This window comes from Maniola jurtina, chromosome 18 (genome assembly GCF_905333055.1).
Source record: "Maniola jurtina chromosome 18, ilManJurt1.1, whole genome shotgun sequence".
NCBI lineage: Eukaryota > Metazoa > Arthropoda > Insecta > Lepidoptera > Nymphalidae > Maniola > Maniola jurtina.
In genome coordinates, this window is record NC_060046.1 from 8,426,183 (window position 1) to 8,452,026 (window position 25,844).

A 25,844-nucleotide genomic window follows, 5' to 3' on the forward strand; every position below is an offset into this window, starting at 1 on the left:
TACTAGGTAGGTATAGGGTGAGATGGGGTGAGCCGGGTTAGAGGGACGCGGGGTGAACACGCACCATTAGACACAGAGCCCTGGGGCACCGACACGCGACGCCAACACTTGTTACAACATCAGCTTTCAACATAATTGCTTCTAATCACATACATGTACCTACCTACCTACTCTCTATAACATGGATATTATGATACGAGTGAAGCCCGCGGGGTTTTCAATGTTAATTTTGTCGATGAACAACTGTTGAGAAACATTTAACTTTGTCAGTAAACGTCACGCATAATTTTCGTCATAATTGACCCATTGCCGGCTCACTACAGAGCATGGGTCTCCTCTCGGCGTGAGACGGGTTTGGCCATAGTCAGCCAGAATTGAGAATTAGGTATGCCCACAGTTGATACTAGACGAGATATCGATATTGCAAACTTACGTAGACCGTGTAATAATTTGTGTGAAATAATCGATAGGTATATGTACCTAAGTACCTGCAACTATTAACCCAATGCCATCAAATAAATCAGAAGCATCACATTTCCTATCGCGGTTAATGGACTCGTGACTATAACAGGCGTTTAATGTTTGTTTGAAATAATTAAAAGTGTTTATTACTGGCTCGATAGCGTTTATGTAGATTGTAGAGCAATTTATGACAAAAGACAGGGACACCAAACCCATTGCATTGCCCTACATAGCTGACTATAGCGTAGCTAATAGCTATACATACTATGTATATAAACAATTAATACTAAACGTATTTACAGTAGGTTGCTTTTCTAAAAACATTATAGTTAAACAAAAAAACGAAAACAACCCATAAAAAATGTCACAAAAGGTAACGAAGCAGATTAATGACATAACAAAGTGAATTAACTAAAAGTAATTCCATTACCGGGAACGACAACAACATTATCGCGACTCACTGCCCACCTGAAATATTAAAGACTTCACAAAATATCCAGTAACAAAGTTAATTTGAAGCGACCGATAGCGCCAAAGTTAATGGGAACAAGAAAGCCGAAAGTTGCAATGCAATATTTATCACCCGCCCGCGAACGTGCCTAGGAAAAAATGACAAATTCATGTTTCCCCATCCTATCCCCCCTCCTCTCGCCCCTCGCACACCCTCTCCGGACCCTGATTTATTCGCGACGTAATTTTTATCAGGGAGCGCGAGACCCGACGCAAACTAGATATAAATGTTTTCACGAGTCGCTTGTTTATAAAGCCATCGACGGGGAAACAGATACGGTCTATTTGCACGGACGCCCGTGTTTGTTCGCATATCTCTTCAGATAATATTGCATAAACTACGCATAATACACTTGTTTATTCCACATACTTATGTCAACGATGTGGCTTTTCAATTACAAACAATATGAGCGTTGCGGATCGTTTGCGTACCTACTAATAATGAAAGTTATCGGATTCGATACGCGTATCTGTGACACGAGCTCACGAGGTCGCACGTCTCTCCGATCAGTCGGAGTTACGTGAGCATTGTTTCAATGTGAGCAATTGTGTCATAGGTGAGCATGAGAAGGAGATTGTATCGAAAAGCTATTACCGCGGAGCGCGACATCCACCCCTCGGGTTCGAAGATGCGGAATAAAAATCGGAACAAGAATTGATGAACCCTCGAATCGTACCGACAAAGGCGCTTCCGGCCTTATTGTTATTCGAGTGAAGGAAATTTACAGATATTAACGTTATATACGATGCTACTCTTATCTTATTGTAGCAGCTCGGGTTCATGAAATCGTTTGATGGGGTGGCAACAGGCAAGAGTTGGTAATAGTACTCCGTATTTATATCCTCACTTCAGAAATAATGTTACGATCGTTATAAAAACAATCGTAAATGTCACACCGACAAAAACGAGACGATCTGGAGCACTTGGAGCGGTAAGTGATTTTAATAGGCGAGCAAACAGTCCCCAATTTGAGAAGTATTCCCTCTTCACAAATCGGCGCTCGGCGGAATGGTCGCAAATCAGACGGAGAGGGCGAAGCGGGCGTGCGGGCGGACGCTCTCAAGGGAGAGCCCCTTTGATCCCTAGCTGACCCGAAAATAAAAAAGGTTCGTAATAAAAAAGGACCGACATACGGAAGGTGGCGCCGCTTTTTTATTTAAATTAGAGTGTTTTATAGGGGGAGAGCTATATTGCGTTTTGCCGGTTTCTCGGGGGCTGTTTGGTAATCTATACAAAGCTACAGATACATTCTAAATCCTCGGGGGCAATGAACGCGCATTTACTTTTGAATCTCTTACCGTATAGCTAATAGCTCATTTGAATACATAATTACCTACAGTGATATGAGGCGCTCCGATATCGTGTAGGACGCTACATTAGCGATATAGGTATTTTGACTCTAATTTAATTAAACGTTTCTCATCACACGACACATAATTAGCGTGTATTATTAACATGACGAAGTTCTTGAGAGCGTGTTAAATAATTCATGAGATGGTTGATTCACGGCCAAAAGTTACAAATCACATTCAGGTGCTAATATTGGTAATCTTGAAGAGTGATATTTTTGCCAACTATTTGACTAATAATAACATAGCGGGACTTAATGAACGCGTTAATATTTAAAATAGCCTTATGTATAAATCAGTGTCGGGAGTCGGGACTCGTGAGTCGGGAAGGTGGAAACATTGTCGTCGGTGTGTGAGTGGAGTAGATACTAATCGAGTTGGCTCGGTGCCCGACACTCGAGATTAACAAGAGTCTATCGTCCGCACACTGATGAGAGACGAGCGAGTTTCACCGCTTTATTTTCGAACTCATTATCTTTGAAGTGATTTATTTTGGAAGTCGTCGCGTCGTAAACCCTCTGCTCGTCGCTCTCGGATTACCCGCCGCGGGATTAGGTCGCTCTAATGACTTGGCACCCAACTGCGAAAATGCCTATTAGAATAATAGATGGCAATGAAGTCCGCACGTTGCTACTAAAAGCGCTACCTATTACACTATTGTGAAATTAGTCACTCAATTTGTACATAGATTCTAATTCACCCGTTGAAAGTTAGTAAATTGCTTAAATAAATAGATAGATAGGTATAAATAAAATAATATGTCATCAAAATTAGCGTTCGTTTGAGTCTTCTTAGACAGTATAATGTTGGCTTCACCTTTTTATTTGTAAACGTGTTTCACACATTTCGCGAACCTTATACCTACAAATATAGCTGCTGCGAGAATTGTAGGGTATTTGTGAATTTTTAACATGTAGGTAATCTGTCGATAGGTTGCTTATCAACGTTATTATTTTGTTCTGACAATTAACAACATAGCTCAGAAACTTAAATACAGACAGATAGATTGATTATTTTTATTAACTACTTAGGCCGTAAGAAGTCAAGAATTCATAAGCGAAAAAATTACGATTTTGTTTTTACTAGGTATTTAGAGATTGAGACAAGGAAGAAGTACCTATCTTGGTACGAACGTAAAAGTACGAGTATATTATTATTATTATTGCATAGCGGAGTCAAATTATTTCGTATTCTCGTCGGTGGCAATTTTATTAATTCTGCGAGGCTGGCGAGCAGCCAAGTGGGGTAGCGCGGCTTAGATCGTTTAATTAACGAGCGTCGAACTTTCGACCTGTTGAAAGCCGCGTGCCTCTATTCTGTAGAGGCACGCGGCTTTCAACAGGTCGAACTTACTTTACACTTTACACCTACTTGCAAGCTTTAACTAATAAAGTTTTATCGCGCGTACTTTCCACTTTGTAAACTTGTGATGACTGTATCTTACCTTATTAAGATTCGTGGAAGTGGACTGAGGATTTTAACTATTCATTAGCATTTTATTACCTACCGATCTAATACCGATTTATAAACATTGAAGTACCTATCAGTTTTCACCTGCGTAAAAATACTACCTTTAACAAGCTTAAAAAAAGTAGGACATTAGGTACATTCATCATCAAGCCATCACCGACTCACTACTGGGCAGGGAAGTCCCCTCAGAATAGGCACATACATAATATGGTTAAGTTAGACTTTAGACTATAGTCTACCTACCCGCTGGCCAAGTGTAGATTGGCAGATTTCACACACCTTTAAAAACATTATGGAGAACCCTCAGGCAAGCAGGTTTCCTCACGATGCGATGTTTTCTTTCACCGTCAAATCTAGAGATATTTAACTATCGTTTAAAACGCACATAAATCCGATGAGAGATGAGGCTATCACCTCTCATTACATTCACAGGGAACATGATACATAATATTATCTACATATACATATATGACAATTAAACCCTACCCACACAAATCAAAAAAGTAATCAAATCTAAAGAAAATCTTGCCAACTATATTTGAGTAGATAATAAAAAAAACATCAAACAATTAGTTAATTTATAGGCAATAACACTCACTCGTTTTCGTTTCAAAGAATAAAATAAATGTAAACTAGCAAATTTTCGGAGTTTTGAGTGCTCCCGTTTTAAAATTGTAACCTACACTAATATTTATGATGTTTGTTTTAGAAGTATCGCAAAGCAGATAAACTGTTAACGAGTGGGTGAGCAACTGATCAGCGACAGACGGTGGCACTGTTTGGACAGTTGCCACACCGGGTATCTACCACTCACCGATAGCTGCTGAACGTCATCGAGATATAGGTACTAGTATATTATGGAGGAAACAACCGCACACAGGCTTCAAAATCTGCCGTCCTTTTTCTATAATGTCTGACTAATGGCAGCGTCAGTCAGACATTATAGAAAAAGCATGCATGCAGCTTGCATGACGTTCCATACATTTGCATAGTAGGTAGATATATTAATCTGCCTCTCTGTCACGGCGCTACTGACGCCACAGACATGAAAATCTACTTTTAAGCGGTACGAAAAGTAGTTTCTGAACTATATAATATTGACAAATACATACCTACTTAGAGTAAAAGTACCTAGCAGACCCCGCGCTAATAGCAGTCAGGTTGATAACTCTGCCTCTAGCAATGCGACAACTCCCTAGCTAAACATTCCGAGGCATATTTACAGCCTTCGTACAAATAAGACACGTGTTATTTAATTCGGATTTATGCGAAATGTTGGCTATCAATTTTGTTTCTTGTTGCAGCCAAGCGTTCAACGTTCCGGTATGATGGTGTGTAGATGTTAATCAGGGATAATTACCTACCTATGAAAATACCGCCGATTTACGAAATTTCAACGAATCCCAGACTATAAATAATAGTTGATAGATAAGAAATATTTTCAAAATATGGGATATTGGCACTAATGGCAGATATCGAAAAGAATTTTCGGATTTGCAGGTTAGAAAAACAGTCTTTGGAACTATAGGTTTTATCTATAATTTATTTATTGATGAAACAATGGAAAAGTTTGTAAAAACAGTTCAACAAAGATTATTTTGAATTTGATTCCATTACACTGCACAATTTTTTTAGATGAATAGAGCGATCTAAAAAATTACGGACTGCAATTTTAGTAGATACATGATACCAGTGTTTGAAAGGTAAAGTAGCACAGTGACGATAGACGACAGACGTCGAAAGTAGCGTTGTTTGGACAGATGCCACCCCGGCCGAGAGTCCACGGTAGATTCGCCAAACATTCCGTGACATATTTCACGTTTCAAGTGATTTCAATTTTCAACGTATACAATATTATTACACGTGTTCTCCTAATCAGATGCGACCGAAATGATAGTTATTAATTTTGCTGCGCGGACCATTTCATACGGAAAATAGCTACTATGACGCATATTAAAGCTGCATATACCGCGTACACATTTAAGATTTGATATATTACGTAACAAATGAGTTTAACAACTCTTGGACTGAAAATACTTACCAGATTATGAATTCTTTTTCTTTCAATAGGTAATCTACGCAGTACACACTAGGCACTGTTGCCAAAAGTGAGCTTTGGTAAAAAGTTACATGAGGATGAAAAAAATTTTTGGTGTAAATACTGGATTTCTTGAAGAATCTGCTATCCGATCCGAGATGCAGTCAAGTCTTGTACTTTGACATAATATTATAAATTTTTACTGTATAGTTGGCCTACATCCAAAAAAAAAACATTAAAATATTTATTTCACATATCTACCTAAATATTTTAAAAATTTTTTTTTTTGGATTTTAATTTGAATCTTAACTGAATAAGTCAATAGATAAAGGCCGCAACTCTTTGGAATACAAGGTTACATACGTTGACTTATTTAATTATGTGTATGGAATTTTTTGTGGAGATAAAAGGATTGTGTTACCTATGTGAATAATATGGCAAATATTTGAGTAAAGTAAACATTTTAAATTATCGAACCTTCTCCGTGGTTTTGTGTTATTTGTTTACGTTTGCAGGATGTTAAATACTTAGTGAACAAATAAAGATTGTAAGGCAGTTTAGAGCTTGTAAAATTACAATGTATTTTTAAATTGCATTTTGATTTACAGCACATTACATCTTTTAGAGGGCATATTAGGTAAGGTCCTCTTTTATAGTTTGCCTGTAATTAATTAATCAACAGCGGATTTTTTTATTACATCGACGCCGGAAAGCGACCTTGTCGACTTTCGTATCTCGAAAAATTGAACTTTGCACCAGAGCAAAAACATTTAAAAAAAATCATAACTCATAGGTAATCTACCAGGAGTATAAATTTTGTTTATAGGGTAAAACGCTACAATACGCCCCACTTTTAAGTAATGCTCAATAAAATAACCTCTAAATTAATTTTAATCGTGTATTTTATAAGAAATGTAACAAACAGTTAGTTATAGTAAGTAGATAAGTTTGTAGAAATATTATTTCTAATTATGTATTAACAAAAGAAAATTGGAAACCAAAAGGTTTCCAATTTCCAAAAAGCACTGCTAGATTTAGACATTAAAAATTTGGTCAAAGAGAAAACGCGCGTCATGCTTATTAACAGAGTTGCTTGCCTTAACGATTTTGCCTTGGTTTGTATTTATTAAACATATAATAAACTTAACACCTATTTCACTTAAATCTAGACAGGTCTTACTTTATTAGGTATAAATGTGAAAGTTTTGATGTTTGGTTGTCTGATGTCATTGTGAGTGATACCTATAGGTATTTACCCTGTAGCGTGAAGAAGTCTTCACTTCACAGTGACTTCACTAATGTATGATCTATCTAAATTTCGAAATTGTGATAGCTTATACCCTAAATTAACATATAGGCTACTTTTATCCCGGGAAATCAAAGAGTTTCCGCGAGAGTTTCAAAAAACGTACAGGTAGGTACGTTTAAACTATACCCGTACCAAGTCGCGGGTGTAGTTTGATATAAGTATTTAAATGATGCTTACCCCAATAATGGCATTAAGTTCAGTCATGGTGACCTGTTTCGCCCTCTCCACCGCCGACGCTACTTGCTGTTGGTGTTCTTGTGATAGAAATGGCAGGATTTGCGCTATGATTGCGTTTAATCTCTTCGCGATCTCCGTCTATAAAGAAAAATACATTTTAAAGATGGTTTTCCATACAAAAATAGTACCTAGTAGAGTCATAGTTATTTAGGAACCTAATTTCGTATCTGCTATAGGTAGGTACTAAGCAAATAGATACCTAAGTAGGTAAGTCATTCCAAAACTAATGGATAGGTAAGTACCTAACTAACAATTAACAGCGAACCATTGCCATTTTACATCTTTTCTCCGTAACCACTAAAAGCGAATTATTCTACCTATTTGATTACCGACTGAATGTATTCAAGGTAGGTAGGTTTGTCCTACTTATTATATTGTTAGTTTAATTCATTAAAGTAGGTCCTAATAATTGTAATAGACATTCAACACAAAAGCAAAGAAGATATGAGAAGTTTGTTTTAATTATCCGTATATAGTTTTGTTTAATGAATAAACAATTATTTATTCAATAAAGACAAGGGTAATCAATTATCATTTATTGAATTAACCGCTAAGCGGAACGAGTTTTACATACAAAATAGCTGTCCGAAATGTTTCCACAACACTACGATTAGCATTTAATTGTAATTCCACGGATATGTGCCAACTTTTTATTAAAAAATATTTTGTGACTGCGAAATGTTAACGGGCGGATTTGAATGAAGGTTAAATGAACTAACATAACATTGGACACATTGTTACAGTAGGTTATAGGTGTCAAAGGTCTGAATAAAATTTCAATTCAATAGAAGAGAAGTCAAGCAAAATTGACTTACGTAAAGTCAAATAGGCATAGCAAGCCAACTAATAATAAAAGCATTGAGGCCAGGTGTCGTAGGTCTCCGAGTCTTAGGCATGTCATAGGTAGGTATGTAGGTTTTTCCCCATTACTCAAGGTTCATGACCCCTTTCCATTAAAAAAAATGGTATCTAGGTTATCTTAAGATAATAAGAATGCAGTGTGCTCCCAATTCAGATGCTAATGCAGGTACCTACCTACCTAGGTCAGTCAAAAACAGCAAAACATTGTCTAGTACTCTAGTCCTTATGCTCGGACCACATTTTAAGGTTAAAGTCAATGACCAATACAACAACGCCAATATTATCACGATGAACTGAGTGGCCACACTTGAACGGTTAACGTCTAATGCCAATTTGAAGTGGGGTTAAAATGGTCTAACGCCAAACGGCATTGTGAATGCCGTTGTACGTTGATAGTGGCAACAACTGCGTTTAACGGGAAATGCCGTTGAACATCGCGTTGTTGGCCGTTAATTTGGCCGGGACATTAGAGTTTCTAACTGCTGAGGGTCCTTGAATATCGTGTAATATTTTTATTGAAAATTTTATTATTATTTGACTAAATATTTTAGAAAATTATAACCTACTAGGTACCTATATTAAATTACATTCTCGTGCGAAGTATGCTCCCTAGTAAGTAGGTACAATATGCTTTCCGAACTGGTGGAAACATGGTGGACGAGTCTTGACTAATAACTATGTACCTAATAATTACTAACTTAATAAGAGCTCCATAGTTGTTCTACATGAAATACATACCTACTAAATATTTTTGACTTAGCCTTATTATTTCGATTTGATGATAATGCAAAATGGCGCCACTACAAATTCCCGAAGCCAACCGCGTCAGATTCAATATTACCGTTTTATAATTGCAGTCGATAAGTTCAGTAACAAATAAAATTAACACGATAAACAATATGCACGCGGTCAAATGAAATGATAAATCGGCGGGTTCGGTTCGGGCTACTCGCATTTATTGCCTTTGTTCGTATTTTCCGTTTAAACGCACATTAATTTTATTCACAGATTTGCAGTGAATCGAGAACGAATTAACATAATGAGCCTTTTGAATATCAAGCGCTCATATCGGTGTGTTGATTTCACCAAAGTGGTTTTACAACATGACACCTTATATTAATGTTGGTATTTACATTTTTATTGAACGCCACAATGTTGTGTAACTTTAGGCGGGCATATATTTTGTCGATAACTCTCTTTTTATTGAGGCCACGCTTGTTGAAAGTGCTTGATTATTGTTACTTATCCTACCAAGCACTAAATAGATAGACATAAAACAAGCCTTAAACATTAAATCTACGTCGTTGCTTGGAGAAATAGTTACAAAAGATTGTACTCGCCTTTTATTCGGAGAGTCAGGGGTTCGATCCCGGGCACGCACCTATCTTTTCGGAGGGTTTTTAATGATTATTTATTTATAGGCACTTGCTACTGTTAATAATACATTTTTTCCGTGTAGGGTAGGGTAGACTTACCTACTTACATGAAATTGCTATAAAAAGTATCATTGAAATATTTTCAATTTTTACATAGGTACCTATTTTATTTTACACCATCACGACACGCTACATGAAGGGATTATTTATTAGTAATTACTAATTAGTAATATACACAGGGTAGGTATTTGTCCACGTAAAGCATGCATGCACACCGCATGCGGCGAGCGGCGAGCGCCGACCGCAGTGAGCCCGCGTCGCCGCAAATTGTACTTTCATTGCCAACTAAATGGACTGTTTGTCGCGAACCGAAATTTACTGAGCTTTTCTGTAGACACATTCATTCCTCCGCTTCTGTATTCCCTGAGTACTTTATTTTTTATATTTTTGATTAAGAGTTAATATTTTACCGCTATTAACTCGCGTCCTTAATGCATATTTCATCAATTACGCAAGATGTTAAAAAGCCAAACCGTTATGACTACGATGGATCTTAGTCAGAATTTTTGCATAGCTAGATTTACATTAGATTTTGACGGGTACAGAGATAGCATGCATCTCGGGGAACTCTCGCCTACGGGATTTTCAATTGATCTAGATGCACTGGACAAAGTTGCGGGCACCATCTACTCCATAAAGAGACCGCCCTGAGACGGCCATAGACTTGTTTTTATCCCGGAAAATCAAATTGTTTTCACGGGATCCTTGATAGCCCCAAAGCAAAAGAAGAAGAATATACATAAATATTTTTTTTAGTGATTGGCTAAGGTGTAAGGTGTAAGGTTGTTTGTGGTGATGACGTCTGCCCCCTATTCGAGGGTCGGTTCGATCCTAGGCTTTTCTAAATTTGCGTAATTACTTAACGAGTATGAGCGTTTAATACAATTAAAAATTACTTGTTTTAACGGTGAACGAAAACATCGTGAGGAAACCTGCAAGCTTGAGAGTTTCCATTATATTTTCAAAGGTGTGTGAAGCCCGCCAATCTGCTCTTGGTGGACTATGATAAAACCCTTTTCATTCTGATAAGAGACCTGTGATTATAGCCCAGTAATTTGGGCGTCAAAAAGGGGCTTATCTGGAAAGTTTTCAGAATGTTATGCAAATTGGTGGTTTTATAAATTTTGATGTGCTCTTTCCGAATTTTTATTTTGCCACCTAGTACCTTTGCCGCTCGCGCCGCCATCTTGGAAAAATGGCGCCCAAAAACAGTTTTTTCACGATAACTTCTTTCCCATTCATTTTACGACAAAAATTGCTATGTAACAATTAAACTAGATACAATTTCCTACAATTTGTGTAGTCACCTTTTTTGTAGACTCAATAGTTTCAGTGTACGAGCGCCACAAAGCCCACTCCAACACTCGTTTTGGCTAAATAACTCATTTTCATACCACCATGTGGTAGAGTGAGTGGCGTGATTTTTTTTATGGTATCTCCAGGAGACGGCTTAAATTGAAGGTGACTACCGGTTCCTTGAGATACCATAAAAAAAAATCACGCCACTCACTCTACCACATGGTGGGGTGGAAATGAGTTATTTAGCTAAAACGAGTGTTGGAGTGGGCTTTGTGGCGCTCGTACGCTGAAACTATTGAGTCTACAAAAAAAAGTGACTACACAAATTGTAGAAAATTGTCTCTAGTTTAATTGTTACATAGCCATTTTTATCGTAAAATGAGTGGAAAAGAAGTTATCGTGAAAAAACTGTTTTTGGGCGCCATTTTTCCAAGATGGCGGCGCGAGCGGCAAAGGTACGAGGTGGCAAAATATGAATTCGGAAAGAGCACATCGAAATCTATAAAACCACCAATTTGCATAACATTCTGAAAACTTTCCATCTCATATTACAGAATTACTAGACTATTAATAGAGCCGGCGCAGATGACTTGATGATGATGAACACATTTTTGCTGCAAAAATGCATTTGAGCCAATAGTGAGAGAAATAGGTATACATATTATGTTATACTATTTTTAATTAGTTATACAAACATTTACTAACTTTTGATTTATATCATAAATTTATTATAATCGTTAGGTAGGAATACCTATTTATTTGCTCGCTTGTTTAAATTATTCATAACACAATTACTCTCCTCTCTGACGTGGCGTGATAAAATGCGGAGCTTTAATAAAATGAAAAATGTTTAGCATACCAAATTGGATGTTATTACAAGAAATTATAACATGCACATTGACTTTACAAGTCTAGGTAGGTAGGTACATATTTCTCGCATAACTACATTTTTTTTTTGAGAAGTACATTAGCTTTATATACCACCTACTGGGGCAAGAAACCTAACTTCAAATCTAAGATATATACCTACCTAATTGCCAAAAATTTGAATCGTAAATGTGTACCTAAATGTAATTGTATAATTAAATGAATAACGCTATATGCAAAATACTCAAATAAGAGTAGATAACGAATTTTTATTGTCTTTAATTACATCTACGTGTGCGCAACGGATTAGTAACACTTCATAATATTCAAATTTTTAATCATAGTTTTAATTATACCTACTACCTACAGAATAGGTAGGTATAAATCTACAGAGCTACATTCGTAAGCAATGTTGCAATGTGGCAAACCGCTAAATAATCGGGTTTGGCTTTGGACACATACAATGTATCGTATATCCAACGCGGCCCTCAAGAGTTGTAAGTACGTTAGGTAGGTAGGATATCTACTGAATAAAAGCGTTCACATTGCGTACTTAGTGCGCGTATGAGGAATCACGCTGTTTTGATCGCACACAGTCGCTGACGAGCTTTCGAATGCAATATATACCTATATATTTTTTTAAAAAGAATATTAGCCATGCTAATCATGACTAATACTCCCCTTTCCCCTCCAATTAAGCGTAAAGCTTGTGCCAGGAGTGGGTACGACAGTAGTGCAACGGGTGGGGTTTGAACCGCCGACCTTTCAGAATTCAATCCGCTCCTCAACCGTTGAGCTATCGAGGCTCTAATATTATGTATTATTTATATACCACGAGGTACTAGCAACCGCCCACAGCTTCGCTCGGCTAAAATATAAATCCTCTTAATTACCTGTTCCATAAGGATTTCGAAAGAGCCTACCTTATTCCTTGTTTACATTATAAAAGATATCTCTATGCAAAATTTAAGCTTTCTACAAAGGTTTGTCTGAGTCAGTCACTGAGTTAGGACTTTTCTTTTTATAATACCTATAGGTATTAAGAGATACAATTGTCTATATGACGGCGATATGACTAGTGGTACAATGTTACATTTTGAAAACTTGTCAGCTTCTTCTGTGTAGATTGAATAATGGGTATGATTTCCAAAGCCTTCTGGTAGATTCACTGCAAACAAACAGACTTACCGATTCAAATCAATACAAATCTTACACAGCTACACGCGCGTTCAGTATGACGTCCAGCTTTGCAATTTCCCATTAAGCTTAATTTTTAGTAGGGACCTAGTACACAATATGTACCAACACCTCCTACATTAAATTGTAAGAGCATTGCGAAATTAGCCTATGATTAAAACAGCTTCTCTTATAACGAAACGTATAAATTCATACCTATACAATATGTATATTCTAGATAGCTATGTGATTCTACCCTCGTAAACGTATAACAGCTGTGAACAGCGCTAGAATAAAAAAGATCGTACAAAAGGGCCGCAAAATACGTACTTTTGCGGGCTCTCCACAAAAGATATAGTAAGGTTTGTCATTAAGGAGTTCATCCCCGCGCGAGAAATAAAAGAGGTACGTCGGGAGGATGGAGGGTGGGAACGGGGGGGTGGGGGCGCACTAATGGCTCCGACACTCATCCGCTAATGCCGCGGGTGACTTCTCTTTTTGCACGATTTTCACGTGGTTTAGTCGGTCGAGCTTTTAATCTCGAGTTGCATCTTGCGGTGACGCTCCATTTGTACGCGAATCTATTTCTGCACATTACACGGACTAGGTATAAACTATCATTTAATTGTGGAATTAAAGTCGAGATTGTATCATGGTAAGAGATGGTATTCGTATTAATGCTTTTACTGTTTTATAGTCCATGGATTTTTTTTTAAATTAAGTCAAAGGTTAGCTAGCACATAATATAAGTGACTATGTAAGTATGCAATGCTTCTTTTTTTAGGTGTCCAACAAATACGTTTCTTTTGTATTTATTCTTGGTAGCCATAATACTTTATTTGGCATATTAAACCTGCAGTAAGATTGTTAAAGTTTGTTTGATTACAAAAATTATGTCTAATCCTACAAAACGAGGTATGCAGGTAGCTAAAATCTAGATTTCTATACGGACTGCAGCTATGACAGATAGTAATAAAACTGTAACTGGATCTATTTTTTACAGTAACAATATGATAACAAGCAATCTTCAACGTTATACACTTCATTTTGTTGTGGCTGCGGGGTAGAAAATATAAAGCAATAAGTAGGGAAGAGGGTTGAGTTGGATCCGTGGCGCAATTTGTGCACAATGTCAACAGTGCGGTGGGGTGCGGGTGAAACACACACGTTATGGAACTGTCACACCAAGCGCGAATCCGTAACGTTTTTCTTAACTCTAATATCGTCAGTGAAGTAATAGTAATCTTCCTTTTGACGCTGCCGTAGTCGGGTAAAGATTCGAGAGCATACTCCAACTTTGGTCAAAATCTTCACGAATCGAATTTCACGCGAGCAGATTCGAGAGGCAAAAGGGTTTTTAAGGATAAGAAAATCAAAAAGTTTTCACAGGATTTTTAAAAACCTACATCTACGCGAATGAAGTCGCAGACATTAATGTGATATGTTTTTAGTGTGTGATATGAAGTTAAATGCTAATTTAAAGTCAAACAAACAAAGTCAAAGAACACGTTTGGAGGTAGGTAGGTAGGTACAATATAAATAAATTCTAACAACTTAACAAATTCTAGAAGTACCGACTTACTAAGGCGAAAAATATGTATTATTCATCACTTTAAAGATAATGTTATACCTATTTCAACAAAAATTAGTCAGAAAAATTAATGCGATTAAATGTTGAAATAAATAGTTTGCTAGACCTTAGCACATTGACTCCTATCTTATATTAATATTTAATACCAATAGATAATATCTACGTCTTTTTAGATTCTTGTTTATTTTATCCCACAAAGTTTTATTTTATTGCTTAATTGATCTGATATCTAGTTATCATGTTTTATTTATAGTAAGGAAATATTATCGATAAGAGCTGAAATATCTAGACCTTAATTTTATATGTATTAGCACCTATAATAGGATAGGCCTTATGTACCTATGTAGTAATCTACCTGTTGTTTACTACCTACCTTTTACTATTGTATGTCCATAAGTAGGCTCATAGTACGCATACATACCTAATATGTACGCGTACTATATTATTATTCTATTGTTTCCGCTAGTAATATCATATATTATCTTTGGATCAATGAGCGCGTAGAGCAGTGTGCAATTCATTCATCAACTATCGAAAGTGTACGTAGGCATAGGTCAGCCGTCAGACATTTTTGAAATTGCCGAATTGCAGGCTTTATTCTTCTTAGAAACGTTTCAGAAGCCACTCCAACTACTTAGATAATATTTACAATATTTGCTTTGCTGAACGATCTCTAAATTATTATCCTTCGATCAACGACCTCCATGTAACTACGAGTATATGGACTAGACGAGACAATTCGGATAAAAGATTTTGTAAGCTTTTTTGAACACGATTTTTGTCCGTGGCAATTTTCAATGCCTTTCCCATATTATTATTTACTTAGATACCTACCGTACAGCGCAGCGGGTAGAATATCGTGGTGTGCCCCAGCACTAGTGTGAAAATTCTCTCATCAGAAATAATAGCCAAGTGAATGTCGGACTCTATGATCATGGGTTCCGTAGACGAATCGTGACTAGTGTGATAATGCGGTAAAGGTCTGGGCAGACACAAAGCACGACGGTAGCGATAGATCTATGATAGTGTAACGACACGCCTATAATATATCTATAATGTACTAGCTGATGCCCGCGCTACTTCTTGCGTGTGGATTTAAGTTTTTGAAATCCGTAGGAACTCTATGATTTTCCGGAATAAAAGTTTCCTATGTCACTCTCCAGGTCTATAACTATCTTTATCCATGCAAAAAATCATGTCGATCCGTTGCGATGTGATTAAAGGACAAGCCAACAAACAACTTTCACATTTATGATATGGGTAGAGATAATGCCTACCTACAATGATCGCAAAACAAGTAGACCGTTCTGAAGTCACAACATGGCGGTTTACACAGGTCATAGACTGAATAAGGAATAGGTAAATAGGTAAGTTCTTTGTGTACCTATTCCGAAATTTGTTCTTTTACAGATGCACAGTCACATGCCTCATGAACATATTGGACAACTTGTTCTGCGCACATTTAGTATCTATGTATACCTAGGTATAGTTTCTTACAACGTCTAGGAGCCGCGTTGGACAAGTTTCCGTCACGCGTAGTGTGTGTCCAAGTCTTTAGCCGAGGGCGCGGAGGTGACCTAGATGCGGGTCGCGACTCGCGTTCGTGGTTGCACGCCGCAATTTATTGTCTCTCCGAACACTCACGCCTAGGGATGTGGACATTGTGGGATAAGAGGCAGCGGATGGTGACCATTTTTTTAATGTTCCTACCCACACAATTATTAAGTACCTAATAGCGTCTGTATACGTCCGACGTCGTTAGATCTAATAGAATCTGATAGAATGTGCAGCACAACTTTTAGATTGACTTTCTTTTCAATATTCTAAATCCTTAGGTAGGTATCTATGTGGCCGGGCCCAAAAACTAGGTAAGTCCTTACTTGAAAAAATATACCTACCTACTACATTAGTTTAGTAGGTATATAATTCAGTTTCCTAATGAGTGGACCTCAGATACCTACCTAATAACAGTCACCGAGTATTGCCTATTTAGGTAAATAGTGATGAAATGAATGGAGACAATTATCCATCCCTGATAGAAACTTACTTTAACTTTGCACTGTACAGTGTGACCTAACCATTATAAGCAATATGTATATAATATAGCCTATAAGCACTTAATATACATAATGTATCTCAATGTGTTCCTTCGAATAAAGCAGTCCTAAACCAACTGGGTCGTTTGTATCATTGTCCGACACCTTGTCCCAACTCCCAACCTGTAAGTAAGTATTTTTAGGGTTCCGTACCTCAAAAGGAAAAACGGAACCCTTATAGGATTACTTTGTTCTCTGTCTGTCTATCCGTCGTGTCTGTCAAGAAACCTATAGGGTACTTCTCGTTGATCTAGATTCTAGAATCATGAAATTTGGCAGGTATGTAGGTCTTATAGCACAAGTACAGGAATAAATCTGAAAACCGCGAATTCGTGGTCACATCATTTAAAAAAAATTAAAATATGTTTCAATTTTCAAAGTAAGATAACTATACCAAGTGGGGTATCATTTGAAAGGGTACACCTGTACATTTTAAAACAGATTTTTATTTATTTTTGTGCATAATAGTTTTTGATTTATCGTGCAAAATGTTGGAAAAAATACCCAAGTACGGAACCCTCAGTGCGCGAGTCTGACTCGCACTTGGCCGGTTATTTTTTTCGGAGGCAACATTTGTAGCTAAAGGTGCTGAACATCTAAAGACGATGAAAGTAACACTAAATTAGCTAATAAATATAGGTATAAATTTACTTTCATCAATAGAAGTGCGTATCGTAAATAATGGATTTCTAATTTATGACCTGCTATTAATTAATGGCATGTAAGTATTGAGAACAAACTCTTTCTTTTCCCTTTGCCAGCGTATAAATTAGATATTGTTAATAATTATAAACGATGACCATTTAAGCTTGGCTACCTTTCAATTACGGCTAATAAATCTCCAAGCCTCGACGGATTTGTTATTACCGACTAAATAACTAATTAAAACACCATTTAGATGCTATGCCTTACTTGGATTAACATAAATTGCTTTTAGTTATAATTTAAAGTTGCTTTTAATTATACGTTGGCATCAAATGTTTACCTTTTATAGGAATGAGTAACCTTTTAATGATTTTTTAAACTTGATAATTGGAAGGTATAAAATGTCAATAATTATTATTTATAATAATATTTAGAGGCACTCATGTAAGTTTCAAGTTAACAATGAAACACAAAAATAATTAGGCAGGTACGTGTATCAAAACACCATAATGTAGGTATTTAGGCACAATAGAGGGAATCAACCTATGTATCGACATAATATTATAGTAGTTTTTTGTTCAATAGACCTAATAATGAAGCAGCCCAAGCACAATCAATGCGAGACGTCTCTCTCGTGACTTTTACAACGATTTTATCAACGGAAAAACCGCGAGGTTTGTCGCACTGAGTTTGCTGGGGATTCTGATCAACCAATAGGTATCACGTTTGTTAATTTGAAAACTGAGTGTACCTATTCCAAGCCCAGAATCGTTAATAAATAAAATACTTTACAAATAAACTTTCTTTTGAAAAATACAAAAATACTCCTAGATTTCATATGGGTAATAAAACACAGCAATTATTTCTTAATAGCGATTATATTAAAGCAACGTTGGTAGTTAGTAGTATGCTATAAAGCTATGTTGTAAAATAACAAGGTATTATTTTAGTAGCCATAAGTTAACGCTCTCGTAAGCACCGTGAGCGACTTTTACCACGATTGTGTTCGCGAAATAAACGAAGCGGACACGGACGCCTGTGCTGCGGTTTCGACCTTCATTAATGGCTGCCAGCTCTTTTATGAATTATTTATGCACACCGCAGCTTAGCTTCCCGCGGCGAAGTTTCCATTCTATTAAACGAAATAAGATTCTTTACAATGGCGTATATTACGTACCTATACCTACGTATAGGCATAACAGCAGTGTGCTTTTTATAGGATTCCGTACTTCAAAAGAAAAAAGGAATCCTTAGAGGATCACTTCGTTGTCTGTCTGTCTGTCGTGTGTTCGTCAAGAAAGCTATAAGGTACTTTCCGTTGAGCTTGAGGTAGGTAGGTAGATCTTACGGCACAAGTAAAGGACTTGTGCTATAAGACCTACCTACCTAAAAATCCCGTTCCATCTAAAAAAAAGGATTTGTTGAGTTCCCGAAATAATTTGTTTACTAAATCACATCTAGATGGCGCAGTGCATTAACTTGCAAAATTTTATTATGGTTTTAGGTTTTCTGTACGATGGTGCGGAACCCTTCGTGTGCGAGTCCGACTCGCACTTGACCGGTTTTTTATTGTGAGATAGGCACGCCAGGCACTTCACGATAGGCGCGCCTAAAAAAATTATGATAAGCTCTAGGTAGGTACTTGCATTGCACAGTGTTAGTAATTATAAGATTTAGCCAAAAAGTTAAACTCTTGTTAATAAAAATACGTTGGTGTAAGCAAACCGCAGCTCAAGATTTTTTTATCGCTTAGTCAACAAAAAGCGTTGTCGCATTCGTCGTGCTCGGGCTGCAGGTGTGAACAATTTGTAACAGACTCGCTCACGCGTTACCTAATCTAATCTACGAGTAGCTTACAGAGCTTAGAAGCGAATATTGGTAAAAATCTTACATACAGTGTACAAAATAATATTGGATAGGGTACCTAAATGTACCTATAGATTTTAGCTTTTCATAGAAATCAGTGAGTTTCGCATTTCAATATGGTTTGGTTAATTTAAATAAAAGCAATGTATGGGTTTATTTATCGTGTGCACTTCACCGGTTCTTTTATATCGAAAGCATTGAAATGAAAGCGACAGCACTTACAGCGTAGCGATAAATAATTCTTCGTCGAAATGGCAGCCGAGTCGATAAATGGGCTATTATTGCAGCAGACAGAGGCCAACATTATCATCGATTCGTATCGCGTCGACCAATAATTGTTTAAACATAGGCTGCCGTGGAACATTAGTGGCTGGCACATCGATAATGCAATCCCTCGTCGAACGACGCCGCGCCTGTCGATCCTCGTTAACGAACATCCGACTCCCGACTCTCGATTCAAGACTAACACTAAATAAGTAAATCACATTAATATTATAAAGGCGAAAGTTGTATGTATGTAGGTAGATATTATGTGTGTATATTTGTTAATCTTTCACGCAATAACTACTGTACGGATTTGGCTGAAATTCGGAATGGAGATAGATTATAGGTACCCTGGATTAGCACATAAATCCCCCTTTATCCCTAAAAATCAAGGAGTTTCTACGGGATTTTGAAAAGCCTAAATCCACGCGGACGAAGTCGCGGGTGTCAGCTAGTCTCAAACAACTTTAAACTTGAAAATCAGATCTAAAAGTAGGTAATTAAATAAAAAAGTGCTACTTAGATTCTGAAAGTACCTACAATAAAAGCCAAATTAATTAGGAATCTATCTAGGTAAATAACTCAAGAACTTTTATGAAGTGGTATGATCACCTAATTCTTGAAACGTCTACTTAATTAATGTAAGTGGAAACTAAGCCTAATCTTGGGAATGTAAAACAAACCAATAACACGATAAATACGTAATAAGTATTTTAGAAAGAACGGTCTACGGAATGTGAAAAGCATTTGAAGTACCTAGCGCGTAAGTGGGTAATAAAGAGTTAAAGAGCTTTGATAGTGAGATAGAGGCCGGTTGTCTATTCAGCTACAATTTCTCGGTATTCGATATTAATAAAAGTAATCGGAAAGTGGGCGAGGCGCGAGTCGTGAAATTAATATTCATTAAAAACAAATGGATAATATAATTATGCGGCAAGAACAAGTCGATTGGACGTCGAGTGGGTGAGCGGCGAACGGATCGTTATCTCGAATATCAAGTATCGAGAATGGAGAGAATCGAGTGCTCGCATCGCAAACTTACATAGCTCCATAATATCTCATCATATAAGTAGGTATAGTGTTAGATGTATTGACATTTTTCGAGGTGTCTATGCTTTGGAATGGCTTTGAGCAACTCTATGTTCTCTCTGGTGACGTTTGACGATAGGGATCTTAGTAAAATAATTGAAAAGTTAAGTTAAGTGTATTTAAATCGTTTAAACTGAGTTTACCTTTATCAGTAGATAAATACGAGTACATACGGTATCTAAAGTGAAATTTTTAGAGCGCAATCTTTTCTACTCTCGTCCGTTTTGTATAGGTACCTATCTTCTTTCTTTTTAATCATAAATGTATCAACCGAAATCAATAGGTTTAAGTAAGTAGTTACATATCTAAATTCCGTGAAAAACACGCCTACCTAGTACCTATAACTAACTGGGTTTAACAAAATGTAACACAACATTGTGTAATAAATATTTTTCAATTAAGACGAGTGGATTTTCCACTGAGTTTAAGCATCAGTCCATTACTAAACACTATTTAAATACGATCTAAATAACAAATAAACACTGACAGTTAATTTATTAGCCATTTATCTAATTCGATGTTAACTTTATTCGTATTATACTGTCATTTAACTGATTTGTGTAACACTTATTAATATCTTTTTAATTACGTATCTGTTAAATGGGGTCATTCAAAAGGTATATAAATTGACATATCGATTTGAGACTAAAACCAGAGTGAACTAAAGTGAGGGAACTCTCGGTTTGACTCTATCGACGATATTATGTCAAATATTAGACTACTAGATGATGCCCGCGACTCCGTCCGCTTGCATTTAGGTTTCTTTAAAATCCCGTGGGAACTCTTTGCTTTTCCGGGATAAAAAGTTGTCTAAGTCAATTTCCGGGGCGTAAGCTAAGTACCTCTGTACCAAATTGCATATAAATCGGTTAAACGGATAGACCCTTAAGAATCCCGTAGGAACTCTTTGATTTTTTGGGGTTAAAAGTAGCCTATGTCCGTCCCCGGGATGTAAGCTAACTCTGTACCAAATTTCATTAAAATTGGTTCAGTGAAAACGTAGCAGACAGACAGACAGACACACTTTCGCATTTATAATATTAAGTGATGGTGACGTTTTATTATAGAAAAATAGGGCTACCATAAGGCTACCTGCGCGAAATGTACTAACATTTGACGCCTGCCAGTGACGTCTAAGCCTGGATTTTTGTTAGAAGTTCACTAACTATCGCTGTGCTAATACGAGTATGTCGGCGTTCACAATGTGCTGTGTAGGTACGCCCGTGCTTAGTCTGTACAGTTTGTTGACTCGCATGTTTCTCGACAAACAAAGAGCCAGCTTCCTAGCTACCCTTGTTTGTTTAGGTCCATACTCCATGCCGAACGTTTACTGCCCTTTGTGTATCTACCCGCTAAAGCGTGAAGCCTTTTTGACTCGGCACTTTTTACAAGAGCGCTTATAAGCGCGTGTGAACTCAAGATCCGCCTAATTGTTTGATCATATCTTACCCTTGAATAAGATAAGTATAACTTCGAGAACAATATTTTACTAGCACTAAATTAAAAAAAAAACTTTAGTTTTATTTATTTATTTAGTGTGATGAATTCTTTTTAACCCCCAACCCAAAAGGAGGGGTGTTATAAGTTTGACGTGTGTATCTGTGTGTGGCATCGTAGCTCCTAAACTAATGAACTGATTTTAATTTGGTTTTTCTTGTTTGAGAGGTGCTTGATCTAGAGTGTTCTTAGCTATAATCCAATAAGAAAATCGGTTCAGCCGTTTGAAAGTTATCAGCTCTTTTCCAGTTACACTTGTCGGGGGTGTTATTAATTTTTAATTTGCACTTGTATCTGTATTTTTTGTTTAATAAAATAGATTTTACGTGAGATATGGAAAAATCTCATTTACCTGTTGATGGTACAAAAAGTTTAAATTACGTGCAATAACCATAAATACTGTATGATGATCAATCATATAAATAAACATAGTCTAATTGGTAGTCACAAGAAGCCACCTAGCAATTATAATAACATTAGCTGATGAAAAAGTTAGATAAAAACACGAAGTGGTTGTACCTATGCAGTGGCCGGCCCGTTGATAGTGTTACATAAGAACTCGTTTCAATGCACTCCAGAATCGAACAATTTGCTAACATCAGAGATAACGACAGGTTCCATAGACAAATCAATCATTGGAGCGTACGCGGAACTTTTTTGTCGGCAATAACGAGCCGCCTCGACTAATGACTCGCTACTCGCTACAGTCCGACTTGTGAGACAGAACATTGTGCAAGATACAATGGCGCCGCGTAACAATACTACAAGTCTATTTTGGTAGTACGAGTAGGTACTGTACCGGCAATTAGTGTTGTTAATACGGAGTTTAAGTTATACAATCATTCGACGCTCCGCCGCTTTCTATGCAAATGAGTGTGTATGTATGTTTATGCGCGTTGAAGAATTCTAATTAATTTGGAAAGTCGCGACTTAAGCGGATTATGTTTGGTTTTATTTTTTATCAGAATTAAAATTAAGGACAAAAACGGCTTTCGAGTAACGTGGTAGCACATTAATATTATTTTGATGTAACATAGCCGCTATCTTAAGATTCCGTCGCACTGTATGTCTGTATGTCGAGATAGCGGCGCTATCGCGGATTTTGTCCAAAATTGATTGGTTTGATTACAGTAAATCGTAACAATTTCGTGTGATAAATAAATATGATACATGCAATATTATGCGATCAGTGTATGAATGATAAAGTGCTAAGATAACGGCGTGTTGGCTTACGATAAACTCGATATAAAAATATTTAAGTAGGTACTGAACCTGTCATAATCGAGTGCATGGGACGGAAAAGTGCTAAATCACATCAGACAGGTTGATTTTATCAGGCTTATATTTGGTGCGGAAATAGAATTAATGTTTTATTATAAATATACCTACATATAAAAGGAGAAATTGACTGGCATATCAACCTATCTACAGCTCAAATTGCTTGGTCTAAAAACTCGAGATTTTGCAGTTTGCACGAAGATTTTCGAGAAATGCTAATGGGATCTTTTAAAACCCAAATTCACGCAGTCGCGGGAAGTCGCTACCTATTCACCTATTTAATTTAATCTTTAAATAGTAGGTGAATGTATTACCTAACCTAAACCTAACCTATGTAGGTATAACTTACCTTAATATTATAGAGAGTATTCAATTAATTAAATATCTAAGCAGCCTAAAGTAGGTAAAGGTAGTATAATTATACCTAAATAATCCACCTAGGTAAAACTATAGTTACTAACTTAATTCTTTAAAAGCTGAAACAAACAAAGTAGATATTTGGCAAACAACAGCATTCTATCTTACCATTCAAGTAAACTGCAACTGGAGAAATATTTTAGCGGATAGATTTAAATTTTAAACGATAGGTGGTTTGTCCGGTGACTTAGGGTTGCAGCAGCATCGTAGGAATCGACTTAGGAGAAATTTACAGTCAAAATTTCTAGACACGGCAGCTTCATTGAATATGTCTATAGAATCTAGCTAGGTAACTATTGCATACTTTCATTACATTTCATTGCTTATGAAGGCGAAGCACATACATAGGTAGAGAAAAGCTGTTTGCAGTCATGGCTGTCCTAGAAACTACAGAAATGGTTTTTTTTAAATTCCAAATTTACAAATGTTACAATTGCTTTACCTAAATAGAAACAATTTTGTAAATGCCTAGTTTGCCCACTCCAACTTGGCTCATGTGAAAGCTAGGTAATATATGTATCTATTTTCTAAGTGCGGGGGTCTAAGGTATGGTGAAAACCTACGTAGGAACGTGTTAAATATCAACTCTCAAATTTCTAGACCCAGCGGTTAAAGCTATAGGTTAATATGTAAGTCAGTCAGTTTATATGACTCAGCGGTTAAGTTGGCGGTACGTTAATATCATTAAATTAGTTAACAGTTTATTCCTTTACTAAATAAAGGATTGGCAGCCCTAGGTCACCGTCCATTGCGGGAGATTGAGGCGTGTTTGTTTACGAAGAGTTTGCAGTGCTGTTTGCCAGCTCGTTGTACGGCGAGCGCAAATAGAGGATCTCTACGAATCTACACGACTACCTAGGTCCTAGAGTAAGTATGTAGAGACTCTTATGAAACGAATTTCAAATTCCAAGTAGCTAATAATAGTTTAGTAGGATTTTCTAGTATTTATAGCAATATTAAAAACAGTTAGAGCTGACATGACAATTTCCAACTCTAACTTACATTCTAACCTACTTTTATATTGGGACGTCGACTGCATTGGGTCAATTTGCCATCCTAATAATACTGCACTTTTAGGTGAGTTTAGTATACTGACAGTCCTGCTTAATTTATTATAACTTTCTTTAGACCGACAGCCCTAGGTGGGCATCCACAGCTAGAAATTGAGACGTGTTTATTTACTTACAGAGAATTGGCAGTGTTGTATGGCCATAATAAGTAGACGGCATTACATAGTAGCACAACAATAAAGATTTACGTTACAACTCCAAATTAAAAGAGTTGTAACTACACATGAATCGGCAGCCCTAGGTTGGTATCCACAGCGAGAAATTGAAGCATCGTGTTCATTTGCAGAGAGTTGGCAGCGCTGTTTGTGCATAATATGTACCTAGACGGCATTACATAGTGTCACAACAACAAAGAAATACATAACAGCTCTAAATTAAAATAGTTACTACACCTAAATCAGCAGCCCTAGGTGGGCATCCATTGGGAAAAATTAAGGCGTGCTTATCTACGAAGAGTTCACTGTATGGTTTACTCATAATATGTAAACGGGTACCTAGTAACTAGGATCATGATAACTCAGATTTACGTAACAATTCTACATTATAATAGTTGTAACGCTATGGGCGTCCACAGCGAGAAATTGAGGCGTGTTTATTTACAGAGAGTTTGCAGTGTTGTTTGCTAGCTCGTTGTATACATCAAGCGCAAACAGTTACACTCTAGTGTAGGTACAACTACACGACTGCATGGACCCTCGTAACAGACACGAATTGTTAATTTAAGATACGGGTATGTCACTGTGAATGTTGAATCAAAACATAGAACTCGCTAATATCTACCTAAGTAGGTGCCTATAAGTAAACAATTTCTGAGACAATCTAGACTCTAGAGCAAATTCACGGTGCTGCAGCTGGTGTAAACATTGCTTATGAGAAAAGGCTAAAACAAAAAAAGCTATTTTAATATAACATAATGTAAACAATTTTTACATGGAGTAAGTAGGTAATCCTACCATAAATATTTTTTATTTTGTGTCACAAAAATGACCAATAAAAGAAAGTATTCCTAATTTTAA

General features: G+C 36.8%; 1 protein-coding gene across 2 annotated transcripts in view; it reads right to left on the reverse strand.

Annotated features, from left to right (window-relative positions):
* The window catches only part of LOC123874447 (protein groucho-like), a 105,190-nt gene that overhangs the window by 38,960 nt on the left and 40,386 nt on the right, over window positions 1–25,844 (reverse strand). For both annotated transcript variants that reach the window (XM_045919794.1, XM_045919793.1), the window contains exon 5: window positions 7,317–7,454. In XM_045919794.1, the coding sequence (XP_045775750.1) occupies window positions 7,317–7,454 (138 nt within the window). The remainder of the gene's footprint in view (window positions 1–7,316; window positions 7,455–25,844) is intronic.